The sequence below is a fragment of the Neltuma alba genome, unplaced genomic scaffold, assembly GCF_004799145.2.
Source record: "Neltuma alba isolate B1F8T4 unplaced genomic scaffold, ASM479914v2 tig00002520_pilon, whole genome shotgun sequence".
NCBI classification, from domain to species: domain Eukaryota; kingdom Viridiplantae; phylum Streptophyta; class Magnoliopsida; order Fabales; family Fabaceae; genus Neltuma; species Neltuma alba.
The window spans coordinates 1-24,379 of record NW_021632895.1 but is presented as its reverse complement, the minus strand read 5'-3'; the positions used below and the strand labels follow the sequence as shown (position 1 = coordinate 24,379).

Here is a 24,379-nt window from a genome sequence, read left to right as displayed (position 1 = left end):
AGACTTAATAATTTAAAAAATATTTGAAAGTAAAACATTTTTTTAGGTTTTCACGAATTAAGAAAGCATTAATGACATGGCATTCATTTAAATATATAACATTATCGTTTGATTTTAGAAAAACCATCGACTGAAATTAGAGATTAAGTCATGCAAATGACAAGAAGTCAAGGGCAATGCAGCAGAACGTTAAACTGGTTCTGGCATGCGAGCGTGAGACCCGTCCAGGTAAAAATATCTTGCGAGCAGCATCATCTGGACAAATGAACAGTCAAAATGTATGCTCGTGAAACAATCACGATTTATGTCACGTTACAATACTATCATGATAACTTACTTTAATTCTCCTATGTAAGATCTAGTCTTGCACGCATCAGTCAAAGCAGCAAGGACTATTGGCCATGTTTGATGGTGAATGATGAATTATAACAAGGCAAAAGGTCAAAATAAAATATGGCAGGAGATTTTATTGTTGCCCCTGTTCATTTGGATATATCAGGAGTGGGAAGACCTTTTATCTGCATCTGCTTGTTCATCCACTGCCAATTCTCTGAGGTCACCTCTCCCCCAAGAGAGCGGATAACAGCGCCTCCACTACAGGCCCCAACTTTGCAGCATTCTTCTAACGACAATCCCTTTATCACCCCATACAAGAATCCGCTCGCAAAAAGGTCCCCTGCTCCCGTTGCATCAATTGCTTTTGCTTCCCCTGTGGCTGGGACGCGTACTATCTGACATTTAAAACAAACAACTTCCTTTATCAGACACAGATTTTCAGAATCCATACTAGAATGCTGGTTAGGTGCCATGTTTCTACTGTTACTGAATGAATGCTGATGGGGATGATATATATTGTTGAAGGTTCAGTCAAAGTCAAGCAGAATGGAAAACCTCTAGGGTCGCACCCTCACCCCCTCATTCCTTCTAAGATGACAAATGATTTTAAGTCCTTCTGGGTATCTATGTACCCGGTAAAAGTGCATGTATATTACCACTTATCGTTGTTCCATTGATCTCCTTGTACACGGAGTTCAAAACTTCACCAGAAATAAGTGAGGAGGAATTAATTACCCCAGCTCATAGGAATAGTTAACTATGGTCCCATATGGCCAATAATAGAGCTTTAGCTCTTACCACTTGGCTCATCCACAGCATGCCAAACCGTGCAACAACCCTGCCCCTCATTGTCCCATGAAAAGGTTGAGAGACAGAGAGAATACAGTTTTTGGGAGGAGGTTTCATATGATATTTCGACAGTATCTCACAAAAATAATTAACACACCTCCTTTCCATGTTTAGCAATGCATCCGCGAGCACCTAATGTCACGACAGCCCACTGGCAGTACTTAGACAAAAATTCCACGGCAGCTGCTGGATCAGAGTTCTGTTCACCCCTAAATCCATTGCATAATAAATTGACATCACGCACAGAACACAAGCCATAAAATAAAAAGTGAAAGACATTCAACATCTTGGAAAATGCAAATAAAATCTACTTCAACAAAAAGCGGTCTTGCATAAGCCGCCTTCAAAATGAAAAAGGTTATCCACCTTAGCAGCTCTTTCGCCTCATCCTCATTGGCAAAGCAAAGGTCTATATTCGCAGACTCCAGCAATTTCAAAAGTGGTAATTTACAGTTCCGGACCATCTATCCGAAGTAAAGAGACCATATAAGATTGTTGATACTGAAGTACAATCATGCAATAAAAATGATAAGAAACATATCTTAAAAATGAAATACATTAACATTGCTTGAAAGATTGACAGCCGCATGCAGTTGCTTGCATAGAAATAGATAATAATTTCTTTACTGGAACAAGCTAATCCTGAATCTCAAGGAGCGAGAAGGAATACCTCAAAACTGGCCAGGTCCAATGAAACAAGAAGGCCTTCCTGCTTAGCTAAATGAATGGCTGCTTGAATCACTTCTAAATTGAGTTTTGCGTATCTCATCACCAACCACTAAAGCATAGATGTATCAGCAATTGAGTTCACAAAAAACCTCTGGATGATTTATTATTAGCAGAGCAGACCATAGCAAAGGAGCATGTTTCCAGTATGATAGCCCTTCATTCTATAATGTATTTTGGAAAAGAGACAGGAGGGATAATTCAGATCTAGTCCTTTATGATTAGATTGCCTAACACAGTTCCTTTTAAAAATTAAGAAAAAAAAGTTTAAGTGAATAAAAGGTATATAAAAGACAAGAAGCTAAACACAAACATATCCATGTTGTCTTAGCTGTTTAGGAGGTCAACCTTGGAGCCCTTAAAATCCTCTCTCTTCAATTCTTCTGCCTGCAGATAGAAAGTAAATAAAGAGAGAAAAAGAATGTCAAATGCGCTATGCAAAATATAAAAGACAACCATATATATATATATATATATAAAGCCTCACACTACGCATGCACCCACACATTGAGAAAATAAATTCACGAACCTGAATTTTCACAGCATTTGAGAGACAGGGTCGCATTGTTCGGTTACCCAATTCGTCAACCAAGCAAACACACTGCACCAGACCACTTAGTGGCTTAAATTCAACTTTTTTCAAAACTCATTTTCTATATATAGAATATAGAACGGTGATGTTAAGCTAACCTGCGCTGTATGTCCTTTCTTTTTCCGCAGTCTTGAGATGCTTACTCCGTTGAAGCTCATATTATTGACAAATAATTGCCCTTGTTCATCGTCCCCATATGCCCCAATAATTCCAGAAGAAATTCCGAACCCGCTACTGAGCCCTCGAATTGTATTCGCTACACTGCCCCCAGCCATTGTCTTAATGGGAGATGGATCATCAGGTGAGGGAAGAATATGAGTTTTGACTTCCTTCAGTATACATTCAAGCTCCTCAATTGCAACCTACACGCATAACAGAATTCTTTACGTTCCATTCCGCTAAGCCCAAAAAAATTAACCAAATTAGGTGTTCAAGCATCAATTTATAAGGAAAGAAAAACTATCAACAGAAGTATTGAGGAACGGCGATAATTGACGTTGGAACACGCTAATCATCACGAATTGGCAGAATTAGACTTTCTTATTTTAGTTTGTCCCTGTCTACTAAGTATAGAGCAGAGGTATGGCTGGAATTAAGCATCGATGAAGTTTTAGACTTTCAAGGAAAGTGATAAAAAGCTCGCGAGAAGAATGGAGAACTTCCAGCAGGGAGAAAAATAAATGGGACAAGGGGAGAAGGATGGTGAACGTCAACCAAATTAGTGCAACATCAATGAAGCAGGAAAGATAAGTGATCCAAAATGAATTGGAACACAGCCGGTTTAACAGACAGTAATAATGCTCGATGTGAACAAGGAAAAAAAAGGAGGGGAATTAAAGAAAAAGCAGAGAGAAAGGCAAGAAATTCCAGAGAAGGGAAACAATCAAGAAAGCACATAGTAACAAAAGAATTAAGAAGAGAAAAAGTGAAGTAAAAGAAGTGGAAGAGTAATTAGGAGGAAGAAGAAAGAGAAGGGGGAGTACAGGAATGGAGCCACCGCGTTCGCCGGGGATCTGATCGAGCAAGGACCAATCGACCCGAGCAACGTGGTCGACAAGAGCGGAAGGCTGAAGACCCAGAAGGAGAGGAGCGTGAGCGTCATTGTTGTGGTCGGAGAGGTGTTCCGCTCCCATGATGGATGGCGCTGTCTCACTCCCTCTCTGATGATTCCAATGGAGTGATCACAACTCGTCCCTCTCCCACTCATTCCCCCCGCTCCTCTCCTTTATACACTGAGCCGCCGCCCCGCCCCCCAAGCCCCCAACATTAGCGGCATCTCTCTGTCTTTTTACCCCCTTTTTTTCTTTTTTAAATAAACATTAATTAAATTATATAAGGCCAGTGAATTAAAATCTGATGGCCCCTCCAATCAAGCACGAGGGAAGGGATGAATCACCCGGCGTATTTGATCTATCATAAATACGAAATAATATACTCCAAGCAAAGCCCCGATTTTAACAAACAGGGTTGCGTATCCAACGAGCACTGTTACTGGGTTTCGAATTGCAAATTTGCAATGATCGGATTGCTTCTTCTTTTTTTTTTGACCAAGAATTGGATTGCCTTTTAACGCCAGACATTTTCAATTTGTTAATATTCTGATTCTCTCCTTCCTCAAAGGCCTAGAGATGCCTCGTGCTTGTACGTGCGCCCCCCTTTTTGAGCCAAGCTTGTTTGAATATAATATATTATCCACTGAGTATCAGTGTGTGTGGTGGTGCATAGTGATATCAACAACTATGACCCTCCTTAAGATTTGTTTCACCTAAAAGCAACGGAAGGACCCTGTGTTCGCACATATGCATTCAAATGGAAAAGACAAGAACCTCAAATTATCGAGAATATTTAGAATTGAACAACTATGGCTGATGATTAAAGTTGCTCGCCCGACAGCGGCTGGGAATCAATACTTGAATTCTAAAGAGGTCCACTCATCGATTAAACAGGCACTATTATCCGCATAAAATTAATGAACGGCGCCATTTGTAAGGGTTGGGAGCAGTTCCAATTCCAGGCAGGCTAATCCACACATGATGGCATGAAAATGGCAGTAGGCCATTAGAATTCGAGTTTATGGTTATTAATTATAATAGGTGGAAATGATGGATATAGAAAATTATGAGAAGAGAAGAAAGGAGGCAGCAGAAATCACGGAGAATCTTTTGGCAACACTTTAGATGATTCCCACCCGGCCTCCATCCAAAAGTATTCCCACACCTCCCACATTATTAAAACTAATACTCCTACAGTATTTAATATAGGACTCAATTGCTGAGTTGGTTTTGGTCCTAAATATAAAACTCATTTCTCATATTTATCAATTTTCTCTAAATTACCCTTATGGATACTCTATCAACCATAATCAAGTAGAAGATAGAGAGGGGTATTAAGAAAGATGATTATGGTATTTTAGGAAAAACGTGTCATAATTTTTATAATTAACTAACTTACCTAACTTCTTTAATCTAATCAAATTAGTTAAATGGGTCATATATTAAGGATCAGAGGAGTATCATTATCACTGAAGTGGAATTCCAACGGCTCAACAGTTAACACAATTTCTTCTGTATTTTAGTCATTCTATATCTCTAAGCGCACATCACCTTCTTTTTTTATTTTTTTGGGCCTGAAAGCGCACATCACTTGATAGTATAAAGATGCATAAACTAGTGGAAACCTAGTAACACTGTCACATGGGATGTGTTCGAGAGCTGAGCAAGTTGGGAGTGAAGAGGGGCATTTATTAAGGGCCAAGAATCTTGATTCATCATTTAATTCAGCAATTATTAGATTCCAAATGTCTGAAATTCTAGCGCCCTATGCCGATGCTTCTGCGTAAGCTTGAAGACCGGACTTCAATCAATCAAGTATTTAATTGTTAACGCACTAACGACTGTAGACTTTACGGTGATTTTCCTATTGTTCATCATCTTCGTGTTATAAATCACCGGTCATTATTGGTGTGATAGAGAGCAGTATACACTATTATATGGTTGTCCTACTCCCACCCTATGCAAAAGCCACGTGCTTCCAACACAACACTACACTTGAAGCCACTGCTGAGGTATAGAATAGAAGCACGCGGCTAGGGAATGACAGGAACCATGTGATTGTTTGGTTAAAGTCGCTGTTACATTGGAAGTGAATATGAATACGAAAGTGAGTTCCTCAATAGTCACATGTTTTGTTTCAAGGCTTCGCATGCGTTCCTCTTCCTGCATTATGTTCTGGCCAATCCCACCGAGTTCCCTTCACTTTTCTACTGCAACCCTTTGACTTCGTCGTCTCCATTATCTTTGTTCCTGTGAATTCTGCATTGCCAGAGTAGCTTTCTGTTATTCTCATTACGTTATGAGCCGTGCCTCCGTTTGCTTAAACTTCTCTACATATACACCTATTTTATTCTGGAATCTAATCACATCATGGTGATGGTCCAAATATGGACATGTTAACCGTCTCAAACTCAATTTTGTCGAAGGACTTGGCATTTTCGGCTGCATATATTTCAAACAGAACCACAAGCACTTGTTATGACTACAAGAGTGATTAACAAGAGTGTCCACTAATGCTATTGCACGGATGTCCAGTCTGTGTTATAGAAAAGTTAGCCTCTGGAGGTCATGTTTCACAAGCTTAGTATTACGCTGGTGAACAGGACAATAAATAACAAAAATTGTAAGAACAATGAAGGAGAAAGAAGCAACTGTTCTCTCTGTGTTTGTTCCATGAATAAGATATGAGTTTTATAGAAAGGAAAATGATGTGATTACCGACAGCATAACTTATTGCAGGGAATCCTAGTATTCTGTCTCACTAGGGCTCCAGCAGCAACCATGGCATCATGTTTCTCAGCAACGACACCATTAACCAGTGTTGCACCCACACCAACAAAAGCCTCATCCTCAACAGTACTACAGCCATGTAAGACTGCGCTATGACCTACCCACTGCAAAGTACAAAATCTGATTACAATTTAGTAGCGTCTCTCTGATCATTCATTGCAGAAGAAAATTACTCACCAACACTGGTATTGTCCCCACTAATAGTTGGCAACACCTTCCCACTTAAATTTGACTCTGCGACTTGGATGAAGGAGTTATCCTGTATGTTAGTCCCACTTCACCTGCACATGAAGGGAAAGGAACATCAAACATTACCACCATGTGTATTTGCAAAACAGAGACCTAACAGAATTTCATGATTTGATTTTCATTAGAGAACCAAAGATATACAGCTTCCAAATATATGAAAGCTGCTTAATTAGAGCTTTGTTTTTTACGGCAATGGTAGCCCCATATAAAAGTGTGCGCAAAAGGGTATTGAAAAATATTGTAGAAGCTTTTGATGCATGAAATCTTTAGAATGTTTTTACGTTCCATTACTCAAGCAAACAACCTTACCTCTCAAGACACAGTCGTACCAGCTTGATGATCCTCTTCCAGCTTGAACGTCTCCAACGATGGAGGCACCCCCCCCCCCCCGGGGGAACAAATGGCTCCTTATCAACTGCAGGAGCCTTTATCAAAATATGTTCATCAGAGTTCGATGCCTAGACACTAAACACAAGAGAGAACAAGACCACTTTATATGTTTTTCATGGTACGTATGACGAAAAACTGGTGAAGGAAATGAAGACCATAAACAGAGACCAGAAACGGAGGTGTTTGTACAGGCGCGCACACAAAGCAGATCGCTTCATTTTCTTCATATTTCTTTCAATTTTCTGAAACAGAAATAAATAAGAGAGGAGGGAAAAGGTATTCATATGAACAAAAACTGAGGGCAAGTCAGCGAATTAATAAAACTCAAAAGTCCAAGAAAGACGATGCATTGTTGGGTTAGAGTTGACCAAAGGCGCGAAAAATCTCGTAATTAGTGTGTCCTGATCTCGCTAATCTATGAGCAGTTGGGTTGTATTCTCTGATTCTTCATCATCATTCCAATTTCTTGAGACGGGTAATACGACTTCTTCAATGTGATCTGGCTGTGCAAGTTGGTGGCTGAATTGACTCTCTCATTTGTATTTAACTTTGACGCAGACCCATTGAATGGATGAATAAATCCTCAAAAATATCAGATATATATCCATCATTACCTACTCCTTTTGTTGATTTTCCTGTGTTCAAATTTCAAAACCAGTCATTACTCATTAGTCACTCTTCAGCCATACAAGTGGGGCGTTACATGTTACGACTGCGACCAACATTGCTTAATTAATTGCTTGGATCATCCTCACTTGCTCATTCTTGATTTCTATTTGTCTTCCATCATCCAAATACATGCAACCCACGCATAATATTTAATTCAGATCCGCCAAAAAAAAAACAGAGAGAAACACTTTTAGTTAGATTTTGCCTTCTTTTTTTTAAAAAAAAAAAAAAATTTCCACTGAGTTTTTAACTTTAAAAATTATTTCTGCAAGAGGGGTAGAAGCAAATGGCATCCATTGCCGTGGAAGATCTCTTATTCGTTATGTGCCTGAATTCTCCTCACCAGCTTCTTTGGTGAGTCAGCAGAGCCCCTGGGCTAACTTACCATCTGAGTTGTTATTAGACATAACTCAGACATCAGAGAGTGGAAGGAAGCGAAACTTCCTGGCCTGCCCGCCGGGCGGTTTTATAGCTTGTGCCTCAGTTTGTAGGTCATGGAGGAAGATAACAGAGGAGGTGGTAAAGACACCAGAACAGTGTGGTTGGCTTAACTTCCCCATATCGCTGAAACAGGTAACATCATCCGTGCAATTTATATACGTACTCATCTATCTTAAATTCATGAGGACAGAGTACTGATTTGTGATTCAACCCTATTAATCTGTGCTGATAGCTTCTCTGTCTCTTAGCCTGGTCCAAGAGAGACTCCCAGCCAGTGTTTTATAAAGAGAGAAAGGGCGGCTTCGAAATATTCTTTTATATCTTGGTATGTTCTGTTGAGGAAGATTGACACAGAGAAAGACAACAGTCTATTTCGCTACCATATATTTGAAAACAACGTTGTTTCTTTTTACCCGTAAGCGTTTTTTCTTAGCGTACTTCCATAAAGTTTTCATTTTTATGCTCCCGTTGTAAATAAACAAATTGTTTACATGACAAAGTTTTATCACGAAACGCCATCTGAAAGTTACTTTGGCCTGCCACCGAATATTATAAGCCGAATCGTAGCAGGAACTCAGTTGTGAAAGCGTCTTAAAGCCGATCGGGCATGGGGAGATTGTACGCTGAAGAATTTGCCAGATAGGTGTCTAGTTAAACCAGCGATGTCTATAACAACCATCCAACAACCGCGAAAACAAATCGCTAGTTTAGTTGTTAAACCTTGACTCCGCTTATAATATTATAATGAGTACATAATTATCCATGGAATACTAGCTTCATAATTTCTTATACAAATGTTGTTTAAACATGGCCAGCTAAGAACATCATCTCCCACATCATGTCTCCTCTCTTTTTTCTCCCTGCGAACCGCAAAATTCTTGTCTCATATATTCCGCAAAGGAGCATGAATTAAGTTTAGTCGTTTACTCTTATTCCAACAAATGAGTGAAAGAACCATAGTTCCAATATTCGTCTTCTGGGCTTTCCTCACAATCATCACACCGACACTTGTTCTCTTGTCAGAGAATTCAAAGCGGGACTTCGATTTCTATGGTAAACACTAGCCTCCAAGAATTTGCTGCTCTTCTCTTGCAGGCTTATATGCCTCCGAGGCCTGTAATTTTAATTTCTCTCTTCTCTTATTTCAATCTGCAGGCAATTCAACGGAGGTAGCAGATGATAGAAGAGTGATGGGTCAAAGAGAGTATCCTATCGAAAAAACAACGGCGTGCACGACGGCTGTAGCAGCGGAGGAGTTGACCCCTGCACCAGCACAAGGACCAATTGTGTCATTACCTGCCGGAGCTAACTTGACGGCGTCCCACCATAATGGTAGTGCTGGATGCAATAAAACTGATCAGGGACCGGCGCAATTGCTTCCCAGAAAACACCTCAAGCAAACAAAACTCCAATCCTCACTGGATAGCAGCTGAAGGGAATGGCTTTGGATCTCAGACTGACGATCTGTGCTCATGGGGGAACGATGTAAATTGGTAAGATAAAACGTTACTTTATAGCTTATATGCTTCAAGTTTAGACGTGGCTTGGCATGGGTTGTTCAGCAAAGCGGCATTTTTTCCTGCTGTTGGTGTGAAAATAGAAAGAGACAGAGAACACATGACGGCACAACAATTGGACAAAAAGAGTCTCACCAAATTTTGTACCTACTGTATGGGTATAAATATATAATTGCACAAATAATAATGCCATGTCTATTATATTTTTTAAAAAAAAGGATTGATGTAAATCTGATTGGTGTAAATGTGTGATCAATATGTTTTGTCTTAGTCACGACTGTGGATTGGCTTGCAGGATCCTTGCGATTATTGATTAGGATTTACGAATTTTCATTTTGATAACTGGTGATGATTACAGTGAAACCATAATCATGAGTTAAAAACTTGCGGCATCAGCCAAGCTCAATAGTTGAGTTATGTACTCGATTCTCTGTTGATTATAGGACACGTTCATGTTCCACTTGTTTGAAACTTGATCTTATAAATGGTTCTGACCTTCCTTATCTGGAGTTTGGCTCCCTCCGTAATCCCACCAAATAACATAGATTAGCTTTCCGTCATCACCATTATCGGAAATTCCATGGTTTCGTCAATAACTCAGAAGTCTCAAACACTTGGAGGTAGAATATCAATTAAAAGCACACGCGCACGAGGTGGAAGAAAATCAGCCGAGGTCAGAACTCGGAGGTTCAGCCGCTCACCAGAAGGGAGCTTCTTCCCATTTGTTCTCTGTCCTCTCCTCATTTAAAAAGGCCCTCCTAACTTCTCCCTTGCCTGCGTAACTCTCAAGAGCCCAATAGTCACATCTTTCGGCCCAATGGTTCCTGCCTCACCGTCCCGCGGCAACAAAAGGACCCAATAACAATATTCAAGTGTTTTAATTTTAGTTTTAAACTTTTTCCCAAAAGATATTTGATTTTTTTTTCCTTATAAGTATATAAAGATATGCGCCTGCTGCATATAGGTCTGAATTTTATAATTTATTATAATATTTTAATAATTTTTTATCTTAAAAGTGCGGAATGCAAAGAATAATGTTAACCTCATAATTGTTGACTTATAAAATGAACAGTATTTTAAATTAAAAATAAAATAATAATGATCCCATTATACTTTGAGCAGCAACAGATTAGTGTTTATAAGTCATAGATTATTATAAACATGTATAATTATATACATGGATGTCCATAACCCCTAACCTAAACTTTAGATTTCTCTTAGGATTTTTTAAGCTTTAAATGTTTTAGATTCATGACCTCCCTAGTAGATAACTCAAAAGGAGCTTCTTATGGTTACTGTTATTATGTTCCTTTTTATTCTATTGTAACATCTAAGATCAAGATCTAATGATCAGATGCCTATAAATAGAGATCATGTAGAAATCTATAAATAGAATTTACGCATAAAGTATTGGAACTCACAAAGTCACAATTAAATAAGAATTTCCCCCTTATTTTCACTCCTAATTTTTTGTCTAGCTAATCTCTTTTGTGCGCTCTAAATTCTCTCGTTTTTATATCACGTTATCTAGAATTTTGAGATATAAACTCTTTGTAGTGTAATACATTCTTCCCATGACTTATCTCTTCACTCAATTAGCGTCTCCTTTCTTCGGATTCCGTGTGGTAGAACCAAAATGCGCACAGCCTTCTGGGTTATAAGTAATTTTCATTTTTGGCCATCGGATCAAAGCAAGCTAGCGGGTCGACGTCCCTGCTCAATAAAAATCTAATACATCGCGTCATCTGGATGGAAATTAGCGAAAGCTAAAATCCGCAATGACTATCCAAAAGAGGAAGTGATGAAAAATATCCGAGGGAGGAGGTGGCCAATCAAAGCATAATTAGCCACCCGCCAGGTTTAAGATGACCTTGAAATCTACATGCCGACACTCCAACACATCATTGATCACCCGCACCAAATCACCAAATAATTTTCATGACCATGAAAATTAAAATAGAAACTGATCGACTAGAAGCTTGCGATCAGAAAGCAGAAGTTGTCGATAAGACAGCAAGGAAGGGGCGAGCGAAGGGTATACCGGCATGTTATTAAACCAGCAGCAAAAACAACTAAAAGCAGTTCTATTTAACACAGAATCCCGTCATATATATTATTCCGGTACTAAACTACACTACAAAATAATTCTTATATTTAGGACTAAAAGGAGTATATATGGAAACAACAATAACTGATAAAGACCAAACCCCGCTAGGCGCGCACACAACCCTACATTACATACGTAGTTATAACAGCGAATCTGATATTAGGCACCAATCCCATCTGCGGGGTTATACTTGGGTGCTCCCATGTTGGCTACGTGGAACTGCGATGCATACCTGCTGGAAGCAGCCTCCATCACCGGAGGTTCGTTCAGAAATGCCCAGTTACTCTTCGTCCACCTGCCCTCACATTCCACACCGTCATTTAGAATGCAGAGCAACACAAATATATTAATTAAAGACAAGAAGCTGAATTATCGTTACACACACACACACACACGCACATTACCACACGTTTTTCTTGATCAGCTGTTCCAGGCGTGTGTCTGCTGCATCCACATCCACCGACTCTTTTGTGCGGGTCAAGGGCATGCTCTTCGACTTCTGTAACTTCGTCTCAGACTCCTCGTATTTGTTCTCCTGTAGGCATCATCTGTATATTAATTAATTGGCAATATACATTTATGCATTTTAATATTTCTGGATACAAAAAGCTAGGTCGGTGTGAGGCTGTCTTCAACCTTGATGGTTTCTGATAAATTGGAAATGGCTCTCAGGTGTTCTTCTTCTGTCTTCTTCTTTAATTTCCAGTAAGAATCGATTTCTTCCTTGGTGAGAGACTGATTTCTCTTCAGTTTAGCTGAGATTGGAAAGAGATGAATTGGCTCCTGAGAAATCAGTGTGCAGGTAGCGACCAGAAGTGAAACAAAACATACAGGAAACGCTTAACTAGTACCTGATTTAGGATCGATGGTGGGAGAGTCCCATCCCGCCATAAGAGAACCCATTTTGCTTCTGTTAATTCAACACAGTAATCCTCCGAACGGTGAAGTTCTTAATGAGATACTGAAGTTTTGGATCTCTCTGTGTTTTGATCCTTTGAGTGTGGAGTAGTACTTATTTAAAGGGGATAAAAATGAGAGAGATGGGGCCCGTTTCACAAGCAGCAAAGATGATGAGGGAGATCCAACGGTTATTATGAAGATCCGCTTAGTCTGGGCATTGTAAAAACGTGATATTCTAATTCTAGCCAGGCTTAAGCCTGCCCACTCCCACAGGTTTACAAAACAACCCCCCGACACTTTCGCTTGTTTTTGTTTTCCCTGAACCTTTTCAATTCTTTTTCGACCATTGCGTTATTTTAATTCCTAAAATTTTGAGAATTTCACATCTTATCTGTGACAAAATAAAACCCCAAAACCCCATGTAAGAACGGAAAAAAAGAAAAGAAAACTAAAGCTAATAGACGTAAAACCTCGTTATATCTTACAATTTATATGCATTTATGTAAATATCTGTTTTGTTTCGGTTTATTCTCTCTCTCTCTCCCCCTTCTTTATTTGTCTCCATCATAACTTAGCTTTCCTTCCATAGTTCCACTATCGGCAACAACCTCAAAAAACAGGAGCAGCCTGAAAGCTTTCCACTTTGAGTGGCGGATGTCTCCATCCAAATGGGATCCACGTCCACCAAACAATGTTATCCTGAAGAAAATATCGCCCCCAAACTTTGCTTTTGTTTTCTGTGCTTTTCTTTGTGTCTTTATCATCTATCATTATTGCCAGTTGCCACCACCATTTCGCGATCACTCGACCAGCCCATGCATTTGTGACGAATAAGCAACAAATATTCAGTACAGTTCACAGTCATACTCACTGAATATTACATTAATCTTTTTATATGATCAGACTTTATCCTCCTGTTAATGCTAATTTGGCGAACGAATAAAAATGGATTAATCCAGAAGGAATATCGAAAGATAAACACTCTATTCCTAGACCAAGTTTTGGATTATACTATCATTTAAGATTTTAGGATTCTTCTAGGGACAGGCGCTCATGCAAAACAAAATAACTTCGTGTGATCATTTAATCTGTCTGTTTCCTTCAATTAATTAATTGCCGAAAAAAGATAAAGATTAATTGCGTCTTGCCTTTTTTCGGTGCGCCGCCCTTCTCTTTATCTGAATGAGTCTTGAGACGCGTTCGGATTAGAATTTACCAAAGCCGGGGGTTTGGCTCAAATGCAGAATGGACAAATGAACTTATAAATGCCTCGACTCAACTGTGGGTTTAGAGATAAATTTGTTTTTGGCATTTAAGAAAACTACACAACAAAGTTCATAAAGCTTTAACATGGACCCGAGTCGTGCAAAAGGAAATCAAACATAGCCTGGACTCTCAGCAGCAATCAATCACACGAACCTAGAAGGCCCAAGCCCAGATTGTCTGCTTTGGGCTGTGCCTTGGTTGAAACCCACAATAACATGCCCAGAGACTAATGCGGGGAAATATGTAAATGAATTGTACCCAAAAATTAAAAAGACAAAAACAATGGGATTTGGGTTTAGACATTAGCGAAAGAAACTAATCTCTCGTAACACGTGGTGAACCGAGTTCAAATTCTACAGTGCCTACATAGTAAAAAAATTGTACCAAAAAAAAAAAGGAAAAGGAAATATATAAACGAATAATGATTATTGAGATGGGAGTGAGGAATACAGTAGAGGCGGCAGGAACGGGATGATTGATAAAATGGCACACAGACTCGGGACTGGAGGCACGAGTGAACTGAATAAAGGGAGGGACCAGACGTCCGTCTGCGTCCTTGTTGGCTTTTTTATAACATACAACTCACACCACAATCATATCATCCACTACTCACGCTCATCATCCACATAATTTTGGGTTACGCAAAATCAGGGGCTGCAATAATTCACGTACGTGGAAGTTATTTGATTGGACTTTAATTTATTATATGTCATGATAAGACAGAGAGTAGGAACATGCTCTCCAAGTTACACTGTGCAGAACAGCCTCGACCATGCATCTACTCAACTCCAGCCTCTGCTTGGTTCACTTATCCCATTTGTCCTTCACTTCTGAAACCACATTTCACTTGACTTATCCTCATGCCTGCTATCTTTATCAACTTCTCTATCAATTATATGTCGCCATGAGTTAATAACTTTCAGTATCACGGGATTCCCATTTTGCACGAAGCATTAAAAATAAGATAAAGATTATGATTGAGATTGAGATTAACAAAATTATTAAAAAAATATTTAATACGAGAAATTATTTATTATTTGAAATCGAACAACTCTATGTATGTAGAATTAAAAAATACTTAAATGCCACAGGCTCATTAACAAGCTCCCCATCAGTCATCACTACCCCCTTAGCTACCACCAAACAACACACTTCCTACGTCTAGAGGTGTCATTTAATTATTAGTAAGTAAAATTAGGTGGCGTTTCCAACTCCTACGTTTCATCGAATCCGCGGATGCAAGTTTTGTTCTCCCATCAACCGAAGCGTCGGCTGCGCAAGTTGGTGACTGAATTGACTCTCATATCTGTACTGTTTGACCCACACCCAAGCGAATGGGCGAGTGAATCCTCCAAAAATATCAGACATATTTCCATCGTTACCCACTCCTTTTCTTGATTTTTCCATGTTCAAATCATAAAAACAGTCATTAGTCACTATTCCACCATACAAGTGGGGCGTTCCACATTGTGACCGCGATCAGCATTGCTTTGTTAATTCCGACTACGTATGGTGGATCGCCCTCACTTGCTTATTCTTAATTTAATTCCTATGTGTGCATCTTCATTATCCAAACACATGCCAGGTGCAGCCCACGCATAATATTTAATTCAGATTTTTTAGTTACGTTGTTCAAATTTTTTATTTCGACTTTCTAATTTTTAATGAAAAATATATAAAATCTTTACTTTAATCGCTGTGAACTGTCCTAAATTGATCAGGGACACACGTGACTTTAACGAATATCCTTTGACTGGTGTTATTTAAATTTAAGATAGAACAGATATTTTCTTCTGGAAAAGCGACATTAAGTATCAACACAACAGGGGTAATGAAACAACAATGATCCTTAATAAAACTGCAATATGTACACAGTTTTTAACTAAATTTAATTTAATTGGATTCGTTTAGTATTATCATACGGAAATTATACAGTCGTTAAAAATTATGTTTTTTTTAATTACAGTGTGCAATAAAAAACTCAATAATTATTAAAATACAAAACTCATAATTTGGGGGTCAACAGCAGAGGATGACGGGGACGTTGAAAGAGCGTTTGACGCTTTGACCATGCGTTGCTGTGATGGGCTGAATTGACGGTAAACGAAGCAGCGTCCAGGGTGGGCCCACACCTAATTAACCGAAGACCCAAATATTCGCTTGTCTCCTCCCGCGTGACCATTCTTACGCATCTCCCCCCCCCCCCCAATAACCTGAAGATCGATGAGCGTCTCCGGACATAGCGCACTGCTGCAAAGACGTTGAGGGTGGTCTCACCATTCCCTGTATTATTACAGAAGACTCCACGATTTGATCTCCATTCCCTAGTTTTATCTCTTCCTTCCTCACTCTCTTATCTTAGCCTTTTGCTTTCTCCGAGACATTGGCTTCGGTAAGTGGTTCAGTTTTTTGGAAGCATTCTCCTCATTTTCTCCCCATTATCTCCTAATCCTTTCTGTCTTCCAACTTCTCTCTGAGAATCTGTGGTTTTCTAGGCACTTGCCTCTCGGAGTCGCGGTACACGAACTTCCTTCTTAATTCCTGAGCCTTCTCATTATTCTTTTCTTCTCTTTTTCAGTTTTCCATTTCATCTGTGCCGCTAGTTCAAATGCCAAAGGTTTTTGGATCTAGGATTCCAATCACATGCTAACTTCTCTTTGCATTTTACCGGACCATATATGTGCTCCTCCCTCATCGTCTCGCATTCGGTGTTTTGCATCGACTGAAAGACTGGTTTGCCGGGCAACGCATGGGACATGTAAATAACACAGTACCTCCTTTTGAGCCGAGATAGATAATATATTTATCTTCATTGGTAATAATGTTACCTTGTCTGAGAACACTTCATTTACTTTCTCGTTGTCAGCGCTTATTACTTCCTTTAAGACTTCTTTCCCGGCAAATTTGAAAATTTCCCCCGTCGGTATTCCATAATTGTTCTTTATGTTAATACGAACAATGCAACTGGGTACTTAATAACTGTCCATTATCAATTAGTGATTCACGGCTTCAATGGTATATCCACTGTACTTATATAGATGTGTCATAAATCTCTCTAAACTTTCCAATTTCTTCTTTCTTATTTTTTTTTTTCACCAACTTAAATTGCAGTGTTAGCCCAATCATTATGCCTTTCAAAGATTTTGTTCGTGAGCTCAGGGATATTCGAGATGGCATGGGAAATATTTCTACAAGAGGGGTAGAAGCAAATCGCATCCCTTGCCGTGGAAGATCTCTTATTGCTCCTGAATTCTCCTCACCAGTTTCGTTAGTGACTCAGCAGAGCCCCTGGGCTAACTTACCATCTGAGTTGTTATTAGACATAATTCAGAGGGTGGAAGCAAGCGAAACTTCATGGCCTGGCCGGCGTGCGGTTGTAGCTTGTGCCTCAGTTTGTAGGTCATGGAGGAAAATAACAGAGGAGGTGGTAAAGACGCCAGAGCAGTGTGGTTGGCTTACCTTCCCCATATCGCTGAAGCAGGTAATATCACCCATGCAATTTATCCACGTACTTATCTGTCTTAAATTCATGAGCAGAGAGTAATGATTTGTGATTCACCCCTATTAAACTGTGCTGACTGCTTCTCTGCCTCTTAGCCTGGTCCAAGAGAGACTCCCGTCCAGTGTTTTATAAAGAGAGAAAGGGTGACTTCGAAATATCTTTTATATCTTGGTTTAAGTCCAGGTAATATGGTTGTTCTGTTGCTGCATATATCTCTTGTGAAGAGTTAAAAGTTTTCCTTTTGAGTTTAAACGGTGGCATTGAAATTGTCGAACCATCATTGTGGATAGTCACTTTGTTGCAATCTTCTGCCCGAGCAAATTCTTTCGATCGTCTAGTTTAAGTGAGCACGTAATTTTACTCTCTATAGAAACGGTTATCGTGAAGACTAAATTTTTATATCCTGGTATGGCAGTAGTAATTCTTGGCTGGGGGAAAAAAACTTTTTTCTTCAAATAATAGTTACTTTTCCTTAACTCGCTCTTTTCAATTACTTAGGTTGTTGAACAATGTAGGTCGGTCTAATGTAACTGCAGCTGCTGTCATGAGGACTAGATTTTCTTTGCTGACGTATCTTAATCTGTTTTTTCTTTTTTATTTCGACGTCTCGTATCATCTTTTCTTTGGGACGAAGTCCCACCAGTTCCCTTGAAGTGAAGCATTTATTAGTATAGACATTGTTACTACTGGGATATGTAACTCTGTTTTGCAGCTCTCTCTGGGGATATGAGTAAACTGCTACTGGCAGCAAAGAAGATTAGACGGACAACGTGTACAGAGTTTATAATATCATTGGTTGCAGATGATTTTTCAAAAGCAAGCAATACGTACGTTGGAAGGCTGAGGTTAGTCACACCTCTTCAAGGTTCTTATCTTGTTGTTTGCTGCATTCTTTTATTGTTAAATTGATCTGTGAGCAATGAGCAGGTCTAATTTTCTAGGTACCAAGTTCACGATCTTGGATAGTCAACTCCCGCTTGATTCTTCCCTTCCGTTGACTAGTAAATTGCGGCAAAGAATCCGTTCGAAGCAGGTTCTTCAAAGGGCTGCTCTGGCGAAGCATAATGTGGCCACGATATCATATGAGCTCAATGTTCTCCGCACAAGAGGTCCAAGGAGAATGCGGTGTACCATGCACTCAATTCCAGTGTCTGCCATCCAGAAGGGGGCACTGCTCCTACTCCTTTGAAATTTACTAGATTCCCTCATGAGCATCCATCTTCCACGCCCATTTCGAAAGAAAGAAAGCCAGGAGTTGAGTATGGCTCCAATAGCGAAGATAAGCCCCCAGAATCGAGCCACATCACAAGGGAGCCACTGATTTTGAAAAATAAAGCTCCTAGGTGGCATGAACAACTGCAGTGTTGGTGCTTGAATTTCAAGGGACGTGTTACGGTGGCCTCAGTAAAGAACTTCCAGCTCGTAACTGCTGCAGAACCTCAACAAAATGTTTCAGCGGCAGAACAGGATAGGGTGATGCTGCAATTTGGCAAAATTGGAAAGGACATATTCACCATGGATTACCGTTATCCACTCTCTGCATTTCAAGCCTTCGCAATCTGCTTGAGCAGTTTCGACACCAAACCTGCTTGCGAGTGATCATATCGCCCTGTTTCATGATGGGATAACGTTGTGCCACTCTTCCATTTCCATACATGTACATATATTCTTCAAACGATAAACCGAAAAGAAAAAGTTGGGATGTGACTCTTACGCCAATGAACGCCTTCACCTGTAGTTGCCAAGTTTGTTTGACCTTGATGTCAGACTTGGTGTTTAATTGGCAAGTTTACCACGTTATTAATTTCTCCATGCATATTGTAGCTAATCTTGCATGAAAAAGAATATTCTTCCTGGTCATGTATTTTGCAAAGTGCCACGTTATATTTCCTTTCCGCCGGCACCTTTTGACTTTTGTGCTTTGTTTGACCTATTTTTTAATTTAATGTCTGCAAACTACTCCAATCTTGTGAGGCAGGAGAAAATAAATTTTGTTTGCCTCTCACAGAAGGAGTCTCCAATCATATACTTGGCCTCATTGTGGCACAGTCGGTGTTCATTTTGCAATTCACCCACGTGTTGCAATTCATAGAACCAAGTAGAGGACGGAGCCTTAATGGTTGAATCGAATCGCATGAACCAAAACCCGTAGGCCGTACGTAACCAGCATATCCTGTCATTTATGGATTTAATTATTTATTTTGCTTGGTATGTTGTGTGAATGAAGGGCCCAAGGCTGAAGCGTTATATTCTAACTTCATCAAATAGAAAGTGCCTTCCTTCATACACCCTATGAAGAAAAGAATTGCCGGAGAAGGTACCTTCACAGAGTAAACGATGGCAGGGAGATATTCTTTTTACCTTTCACGATGAATTGAAATACCTGTCGTGGAAGAGTTCCACGACCTGCCTTGTCCCCCAGTAGATATCATTTCCCATTTCCAAGTATTCCTAGAAGCTGCATCAGGGCACGCTATCATCTCCTACGCTAGTTTTATTTCTGTGTGTTGATTTTTATTTTGATTTGAACAGAGGGAGAACACAAAAGATGCTAGGAATTTGGCGGGGAGTAAGGCTGCGCCAAAACCCCCCAAGGCCTGCAATATTACAATTCCACGGGAATGGAATCATCAACATGGAAAGCGTATATTCACGCTTCGGATGTGTCACGTCGTCCCCACCAATGCAGCAGAAAGGGTTGGAAAATGTTACAGTTTCCGACGTACTACTGTCCAAGGGAGAAGAAAAAGTCGGCTCATGGCTCTGGTGCCGAGTTGATGATGCTGTTATTAATGCCATGAAGAATGTAAGTAGTTCGAATTGTTGAACATGCCTCCATTTTCCTTTGACATCTATATATGTTAGCCAAGTTTCTTTGAGAATTCAGATGGCTACGAACAATATTGGATCACTGGTGGTGCTAAAGCCTGAGGGTCATATAGCAGGAGTCGTCACAGAAAGAGGTAACTTTTGTTCAGAGTTCCCAAAAAGAAAAAAGACGTCGAAACTCATTCCGGACTCAACATTCTTGACTGAAAAATCCTGTGATTAATTTGTGTGCGGTGGCATGAACCAATTGATAGATTGCTTGAAGAAAATAATTGCGAAAGGAAGATCTCCAGTGTACACACAAGTTGGTGAAATTATGACTGATGAGGTTATTTCATGCCATTCCTTGGACTTTGTTTGAACAGTACCATCCAGGTTGCATCTCTTTCCCTTTTTCTCTGACCTTTGCCCTCATGATTTGCGTTAAACAGAGAAATCTAATGACGGTGACCTCTGACATGAACATACTACACGCAATGAGAATTATGACAGGTATTTGTTTTGTTTTCTGTTACTGGAAGTTGAGTTGAAACAAGATGGAAGAGATGATGAAACATGAGAGACTTTTGATTGCAGAGAATCACATAAGGCATGTGCCAGTAATTGATGGGAAGGTGGTGGGAATGATTTCGATGGTGGATGTGGTAAGAGCTGTGATGGAGCAGCAAAGCGGAGAACTGAAGCGACTCAATGATTATATCAGAGGGGAATACTACTAGCCAGGCAACGCCCACGCCTCGTTAGTTTATCACCTTGTTGTCCTCAAGTTCCCCTTCGTCTGTCTTCGATAAGACATTAGTTCAATGGCATATTGACATTTACTATTCGAATATATTTCGCGTTCGTGTGTTGGTAATTATATTCCAAATTTATTTTGTTTATATCATTAAAGATTGGATGATAATAATAATCGATTATCATTTTCTTTTAAAACAGACTGAAAAAACAAAGAATTCATAGTGTTAAACGGCGCGACAAGAAGATCCACAGCATGATGGTTTTTTCGCCCTACTCAAATGTGAATTTTATCTATCGGCCTAATTTAAAAATTTTACTTTTTTCCGGAAGAATATTTTTTTTCATGGTTGACATAGTCGAGATTCTTTTTGAACTTTCAGATTCAACATTTTCTGTCAAAATAAATATATATTATCTCCGATCTTTAATATAAAAATAGTTTAACTAATTTGAGTAGACTAAGAAAGTTAGTTAAATTAGTTGTTTGTAATAAATATGTGTTGTCTTTATTAAAATATCTATACTAATCATATGTATTAGTTAAAATTACTATTCAATAAAACATTTAACATGTTAATTTCTACAAAGACTATTTAAAAAATAAATAAATAAATATGAGAAACAACATATTGAGTCTTATACACAAAGTCAAATTAAATATCAAACTAGTTCTTTTATCGGAAAAAAAAAAAGATGGTCGGTAATCTTCCCATCATCTGACGCTGAATTCTAAAATCCAAACACCAGGCCAGCTGTATTTGGTGAATCAGTTGCCTTACGAATACGTAAGGTAGACTATAGAACACAAGAATCCATACATGTGATATTAACATGACGTTGGCAATGCAAGCAAATCCGATTCTCAAGTTGGGTAAATTCTTGAAGTCAATGAGCGAATATCATTAACCCCGATTTTCAAATGTACTGTACCGATAGTTTCGTGCTGCATGGACACCGCGCGAATATGAGATGAGCAGAACCCAAACTTGAGATTGGAATATTACACTGTCCACGAAGATAGCATATTACGGCAAGTTGCAGTCTAAGTGAAAGAGAGGATGGAGATTCCAGTAGAATATCTTAGCCTTGCTTTAGCGGTGGAGGTTTATATTGTTGGGGAATCCTTATCGAGGAGGATTGAGGATCTAATCCCCCACCAGGCTGTAAAAAATGTGAAGAAATTCTACTGGCTAATGAACATTGAATGGCCCGGTGGGCGATGAAAAGGCGAATAATTGACCCCCTATCTCATTCGAGTATTCCCCACCTTGTACAGAACAGTAGGGTGGATTCTCCCTTATTTAAGGAGGTAGAATGGGACACGCTTAGCCCAAACTAAAGCACGTTGGTCTTCAATGGGGTGGACGAGAGAAGAGAACAGAAGATTTGAGGATGCTCTTGCAGTGTATGGGCCGGAAGACCCAGATAGGTGGCAACATGTGGCCAACGCGGTGGCCGGAAAATCGCCACAAGAAGTGAAAAGGCACTATGAGATCCTCATGGAGGACGTCAATCGAATTGAGCGTGATCAGATCCCTTTACCCCGATATGTTCACTCCAGGCGAACAGCCCAGGACCCCTGGTATCATCTCTTCATCCCATCATTTCAATGTCTCTGTCTTACTTTTTATCTATTATCAGGATCACATCAACATGCTTTCAACATCATATCACCTACTTTTATGGCCTCATCATCTTCTACACAGTTCATTACTCTCATTGGATTAGTCCTTTCAAACAGTACAACGCAGAACCTTCTCTTTATGTTGCTCCAAGCATTTACCTTGCATTAATTTATTCATATAATTCTCCCTTGATCACTCATAGTTTCAATGATCTTGACTCTGTTTACACACCAATTAATTTCTTATCATCTCTTCATACAAATAAATTAGAGAACCATCGGAGAGAAAGCGGGCTCAAAGTAAATCCAATCCTTGGGATTTTAGATCACGGGCACATGGTCCTTTTAATTAGTTTGGATGCTGACCACCTTAATGCATATATACATTGCCACAAAACGGCCGATCTGGCGTGCATATCTTAAACGAAATTCCTGGATCTTTTTCTTCAAATCATAGGTAATTCTTGGGTCCGTTTAAATTTTCCAATGGAGAGCAGGGGTTGACTTGTTCAATAATGACCAATTAGTGGCTCTTTTAGGTACGGGGAAATGCTGTATTTAATCCATTAGTAGCGGATGAGAACTCGAACCTCATTTCCTATTATTAACCCCTCATTTACTTACTCTGTATCTGCATGTTTTCTTCAGCGGGATGATAAGGAACCTAAATCTTCGTTGAAGCAAGACTCTTGAGCTCTATGAAGTTACTGGGTGTTGTATGAGACATCTGTGGAGGTATATGCGCTAGTGAAGTGTAACCTAGCAGCCTCTATAGTTTCATTGGGTGTCTGTCTTTTTTGTAATTTTCTGTGTATGAGCAATGTGGTCATGTTCCCCTTATTTTAACTCGTTGTAAGAAATATGAGGAAATGCATAGCGCTTAATATGTGAAGCTGTATGTTTCATCTTTCGGTTTCCGCTCTTTTAGGCGAGTTTTTTTTTCTCTACTTATGTAAAATGTAGGGAGTAATCGAAATACTTTGCATCATGGAAGAGTAAATAAGATAAGCGAACATGTTCTTTGGTGATTAATCATTAACTAGACTTGCGTGCGTTTGTGCGTGCGTGCGCGCGTGGGAGGGAGAGAGAGAGCATGGAGAATACATTTTTCCTAAGCACAAAATTAAAAACGAGATGATCGCATTCAATGTCTGAAAGATCAGAAATATACTCCTCCGCTCTTAAATATAATACTCTTTTTATAATGTAATTTCACTACAAAAAGAGTATTATATTTAGAACCGGAAGAATATATTAGAAAGAAGAATGATAAAAGTTGCATGCATGTAACTAAATATGGATCACTAATAAATATGGGGAAAGCCACCACTGGACGATGGCTATTACAAGTAAAGTCGGAAAAGAAGGTATTCCAATAAAAATGTTGTGATGTAAAGAGCTAGGAGCTGATCCAGCAAAACAAACTAGTTGAATCCTACGGTTCCGTAAGGAGAACAGCTAAATTGAGCCAAAAATAACAAATGAGGGCGCGAGATGCGGGCATGAACTTAGGCAACCCAGCAGCAATCTTGTTGGGTTATAAATACTAGGAATACTGTACGATTCAGCGTTGCATTGTTGCAACCATCGTTTAGTATACATATAGGCACTAATAATTAAGGGAAATGACAAAAATAGCATTGGTGGTGGTAATATCATTAGTGGTGGCTCTGCCATGGCGTTGGGCCGGGGTCAGGACGATCCCTGGAAGAGTCTGGCAGATCAGGCGGCAGCGCAGGGCATCTCTCAACAGTCCATAGATGATGCTCAGGTGCTCTTCGCGGCGGTGGCGGTGATCCCGA

The 24,379-nt window shown here is 39.6% G+C and overlaps 5 protein-coding genes and 2 pseudogenes across 5 annotated transcripts; 4 read left to right on the top strand and 3 right to left on the bottom strand.

The window, feature by feature from the left end:
• Positions 1 to 223: 223 nt before the first annotated feature.
• LOC114731011 (uncharacterized sugar kinase slr0537) lies at positions 224 to 3,739 on the bottom strand. The gene is made up of 8 exons (XM_028918136.1): positions 3,487 to 3,739; positions 2,602 to 2,865; positions 2,441 to 2,512; positions 2,260 to 2,298; positions 1,856 to 1,963; positions 1,552 to 1,649; positions 1,283 to 1,394; positions 224 to 731 (listed from the first exon to the last, which is right to left on the bottom strand). The coding sequence occupies exons 1-8, from the start codon at positions 3,634 to 3,636 to the stop codon at positions 483 to 485; spliced, it is 1,092 nt and encodes a 363-aa protein (XP_028773969.1). The 5' UTR covers positions 3,637 to 3,739; the 3' UTR covers positions 224 to 482.
• Positions 3,740 to 5,923: 2,184 nt separating this feature from the next.
• On the bottom strand, positions 5,924 to 11,658 carry LOC114730993 (gamma carbonic anhydrase 1, mitochondrial-like; annotated as a pseudogene).
• LOC114731057 (uncharacterized) lies at positions 8,593 to 10,231 on the top strand. Its single transcript, XM_028918189.1, has 2 exons — positions 8,593 to 9,147; positions 9,250 to 10,231. Exons 1-2 carry the CDS (start codon positions 9,036 to 9,038, stop codon positions 9,525 to 9,527), a joined length of 390 nt encoding a protein of 129 aa, XP_028774022.1. The 5' UTR covers positions 8,593 to 9,035; the 3' UTR covers positions 9,528 to 10,231.
• LOC114731047 (uncharacterized) lies at positions 11,563 to 12,715 on the bottom strand. The gene is made up of 4 exons (XM_028918178.1): positions 12,570 to 12,715; positions 12,355 to 12,473; positions 12,123 to 12,253; positions 11,563 to 12,013 (listed from the first exon to the last, which is right to left on the bottom strand). Exons 1-4 carry the CDS (start codon positions 12,619 to 12,621, stop codon positions 11,878 to 11,880), a joined length of 438 nt encoding a protein of 145 aa, XP_028774011.1. The 5' UTR covers positions 12,622 to 12,715; the 3' UTR covers positions 11,563 to 11,877.
• Positions 12,716 to 16,110: 3,395 nt separating this feature from the next.
• Positions 16,111 to 19,288, top strand: LOC114731001 (tubby-like F-box protein 5; annotated as a pseudogene).
• A 521-nt stretch (positions 19,289 to 19,809) lies between these two features.
• Positions 19,810 to 21,049, top strand: LOC114730985 (CBS domain-containing protein CBSX3, mitochondrial-like). The gene is made up of 5 exons (XM_028918108.1): positions 19,810 to 20,192; positions 20,274 to 20,349; positions 20,470 to 20,543; positions 20,647 to 20,707; positions 20,792 to 21,049. The coding sequence occupies exons 1-5, from the start codon at positions 19,935 to 19,937 to the stop codon at positions 20,932 to 20,934; spliced, it is 612 nt and encodes a 203-aa protein (XP_028773941.1). The 5' UTR covers positions 19,810 to 19,934; the 3' UTR covers positions 20,935 to 21,049.
• Positions 21,050 to 22,298: 1,249 nt separating this feature from the next.
• LOC114730977 (protein RADIALIS-like 4) lies at positions 22,299 to 23,469 on the top strand. The gene is made up of 2 exons (XM_028918097.1): positions 22,299 to 22,535; positions 23,226 to 23,469. Exons 1-2 carry the CDS (start codon positions 22,309 to 22,311, stop codon positions 23,254 to 23,256), a joined length of 258 nt encoding a protein of 85 aa, XP_028773930.1. The 5' UTR covers positions 22,299 to 22,308; the 3' UTR covers positions 23,257 to 23,469.
• Positions 23,470 to 24,379: the final 910 nt, after the last annotated feature.

Bases quoted from the DNA above. Each gene is read 5' to 3' on its own strand.
- LOC114731011 (XM_028918136.1), bottom strand. From the start codon at position 3,636: ATGGGAGCGGAACACCTCTCCGACCACAACAATGACGCTCACGCTCCT. The intron at 2,866-3,486 runs GTACTCCCCCTT...TTATGCGTGTAG, and splicing joins AACGCGGTGGCTCCATTCCT to GTTGCAATTGAGGAGCTTGA. The intron at 1,650-1,855 runs GTATTCCTTCTC...TACTTCGGATAG, and splicing joins TGGACCTGGCCAGTTTTGAG to ATGGTCCGGAACTGTAAATT.
- LOC114731057 (XM_028918189.1), top strand. From the start codon at position 9,036: ATGAGTGAAAGAACCATAGTTCCAATATTCGTCTTCTGGGCTTTCCTC. The intron at 9,148-9,249 runs GTAAACACTAGC...TTCAATCTGCAG, and splicing joins GCGGGACTTCGATTTCTATG to GCAATTCAACGGAGGTAGCA.
- LOC114731047 (XM_028918178.1), bottom strand. From the start codon at position 12,621: ATGGGTTCTCTTATGGCGGGATGGGACTCTCCCACCATCGATCCTAAA. The intron at 12,254-12,354 runs GTTGAAGACAGC...TGATGCCTACAG, and splicing joins ATTTATCAGAAACCATCAAG to GAGAACAAATACGAGGAGTC. The intron at 12,014-12,122 runs GTAATGTGCGTG...ATGTGAGGGCAG, and splicing joins CTGATCAAGAAAAACGTGTG to GTGGACGAAGAGTAACTGGG.
- LOC114730985 (XM_028918108.1), top strand. From the start codon at position 19,935: ATGCTAGGAATTTGGCGGGGAGTAAGGCTGCGCCAAAACCCCCCAAGG. The intron at 20,350-20,469 runs GTAACTTTTGTT...ACCAATTGATAG, and splicing joins AGGAGTCGTCACAGAAAGAG to ATTGCTTGAAGAAAATAATT. The intron at 20,544-20,646 runs GTTATTTCATGC...TGCGTTAAACAG, and splicing joins GTGAAATTATGACTGATGAG to AGAAATCTAATGACGGTGAC.
- LOC114730977 (XM_028918097.1), top strand. From the start codon at position 22,309: ATGGGGTGGACGAGAGAAGAGAACAGAAGATTTGAGGATGCTCTTGCA. The intron at 22,536-23,225 runs GTATCATCTCTT...TGTTTTCTTCAG, and splicing joins CGAACAGCCCAGGACCCCTG to CGGGATGATAAGGAACCTAA.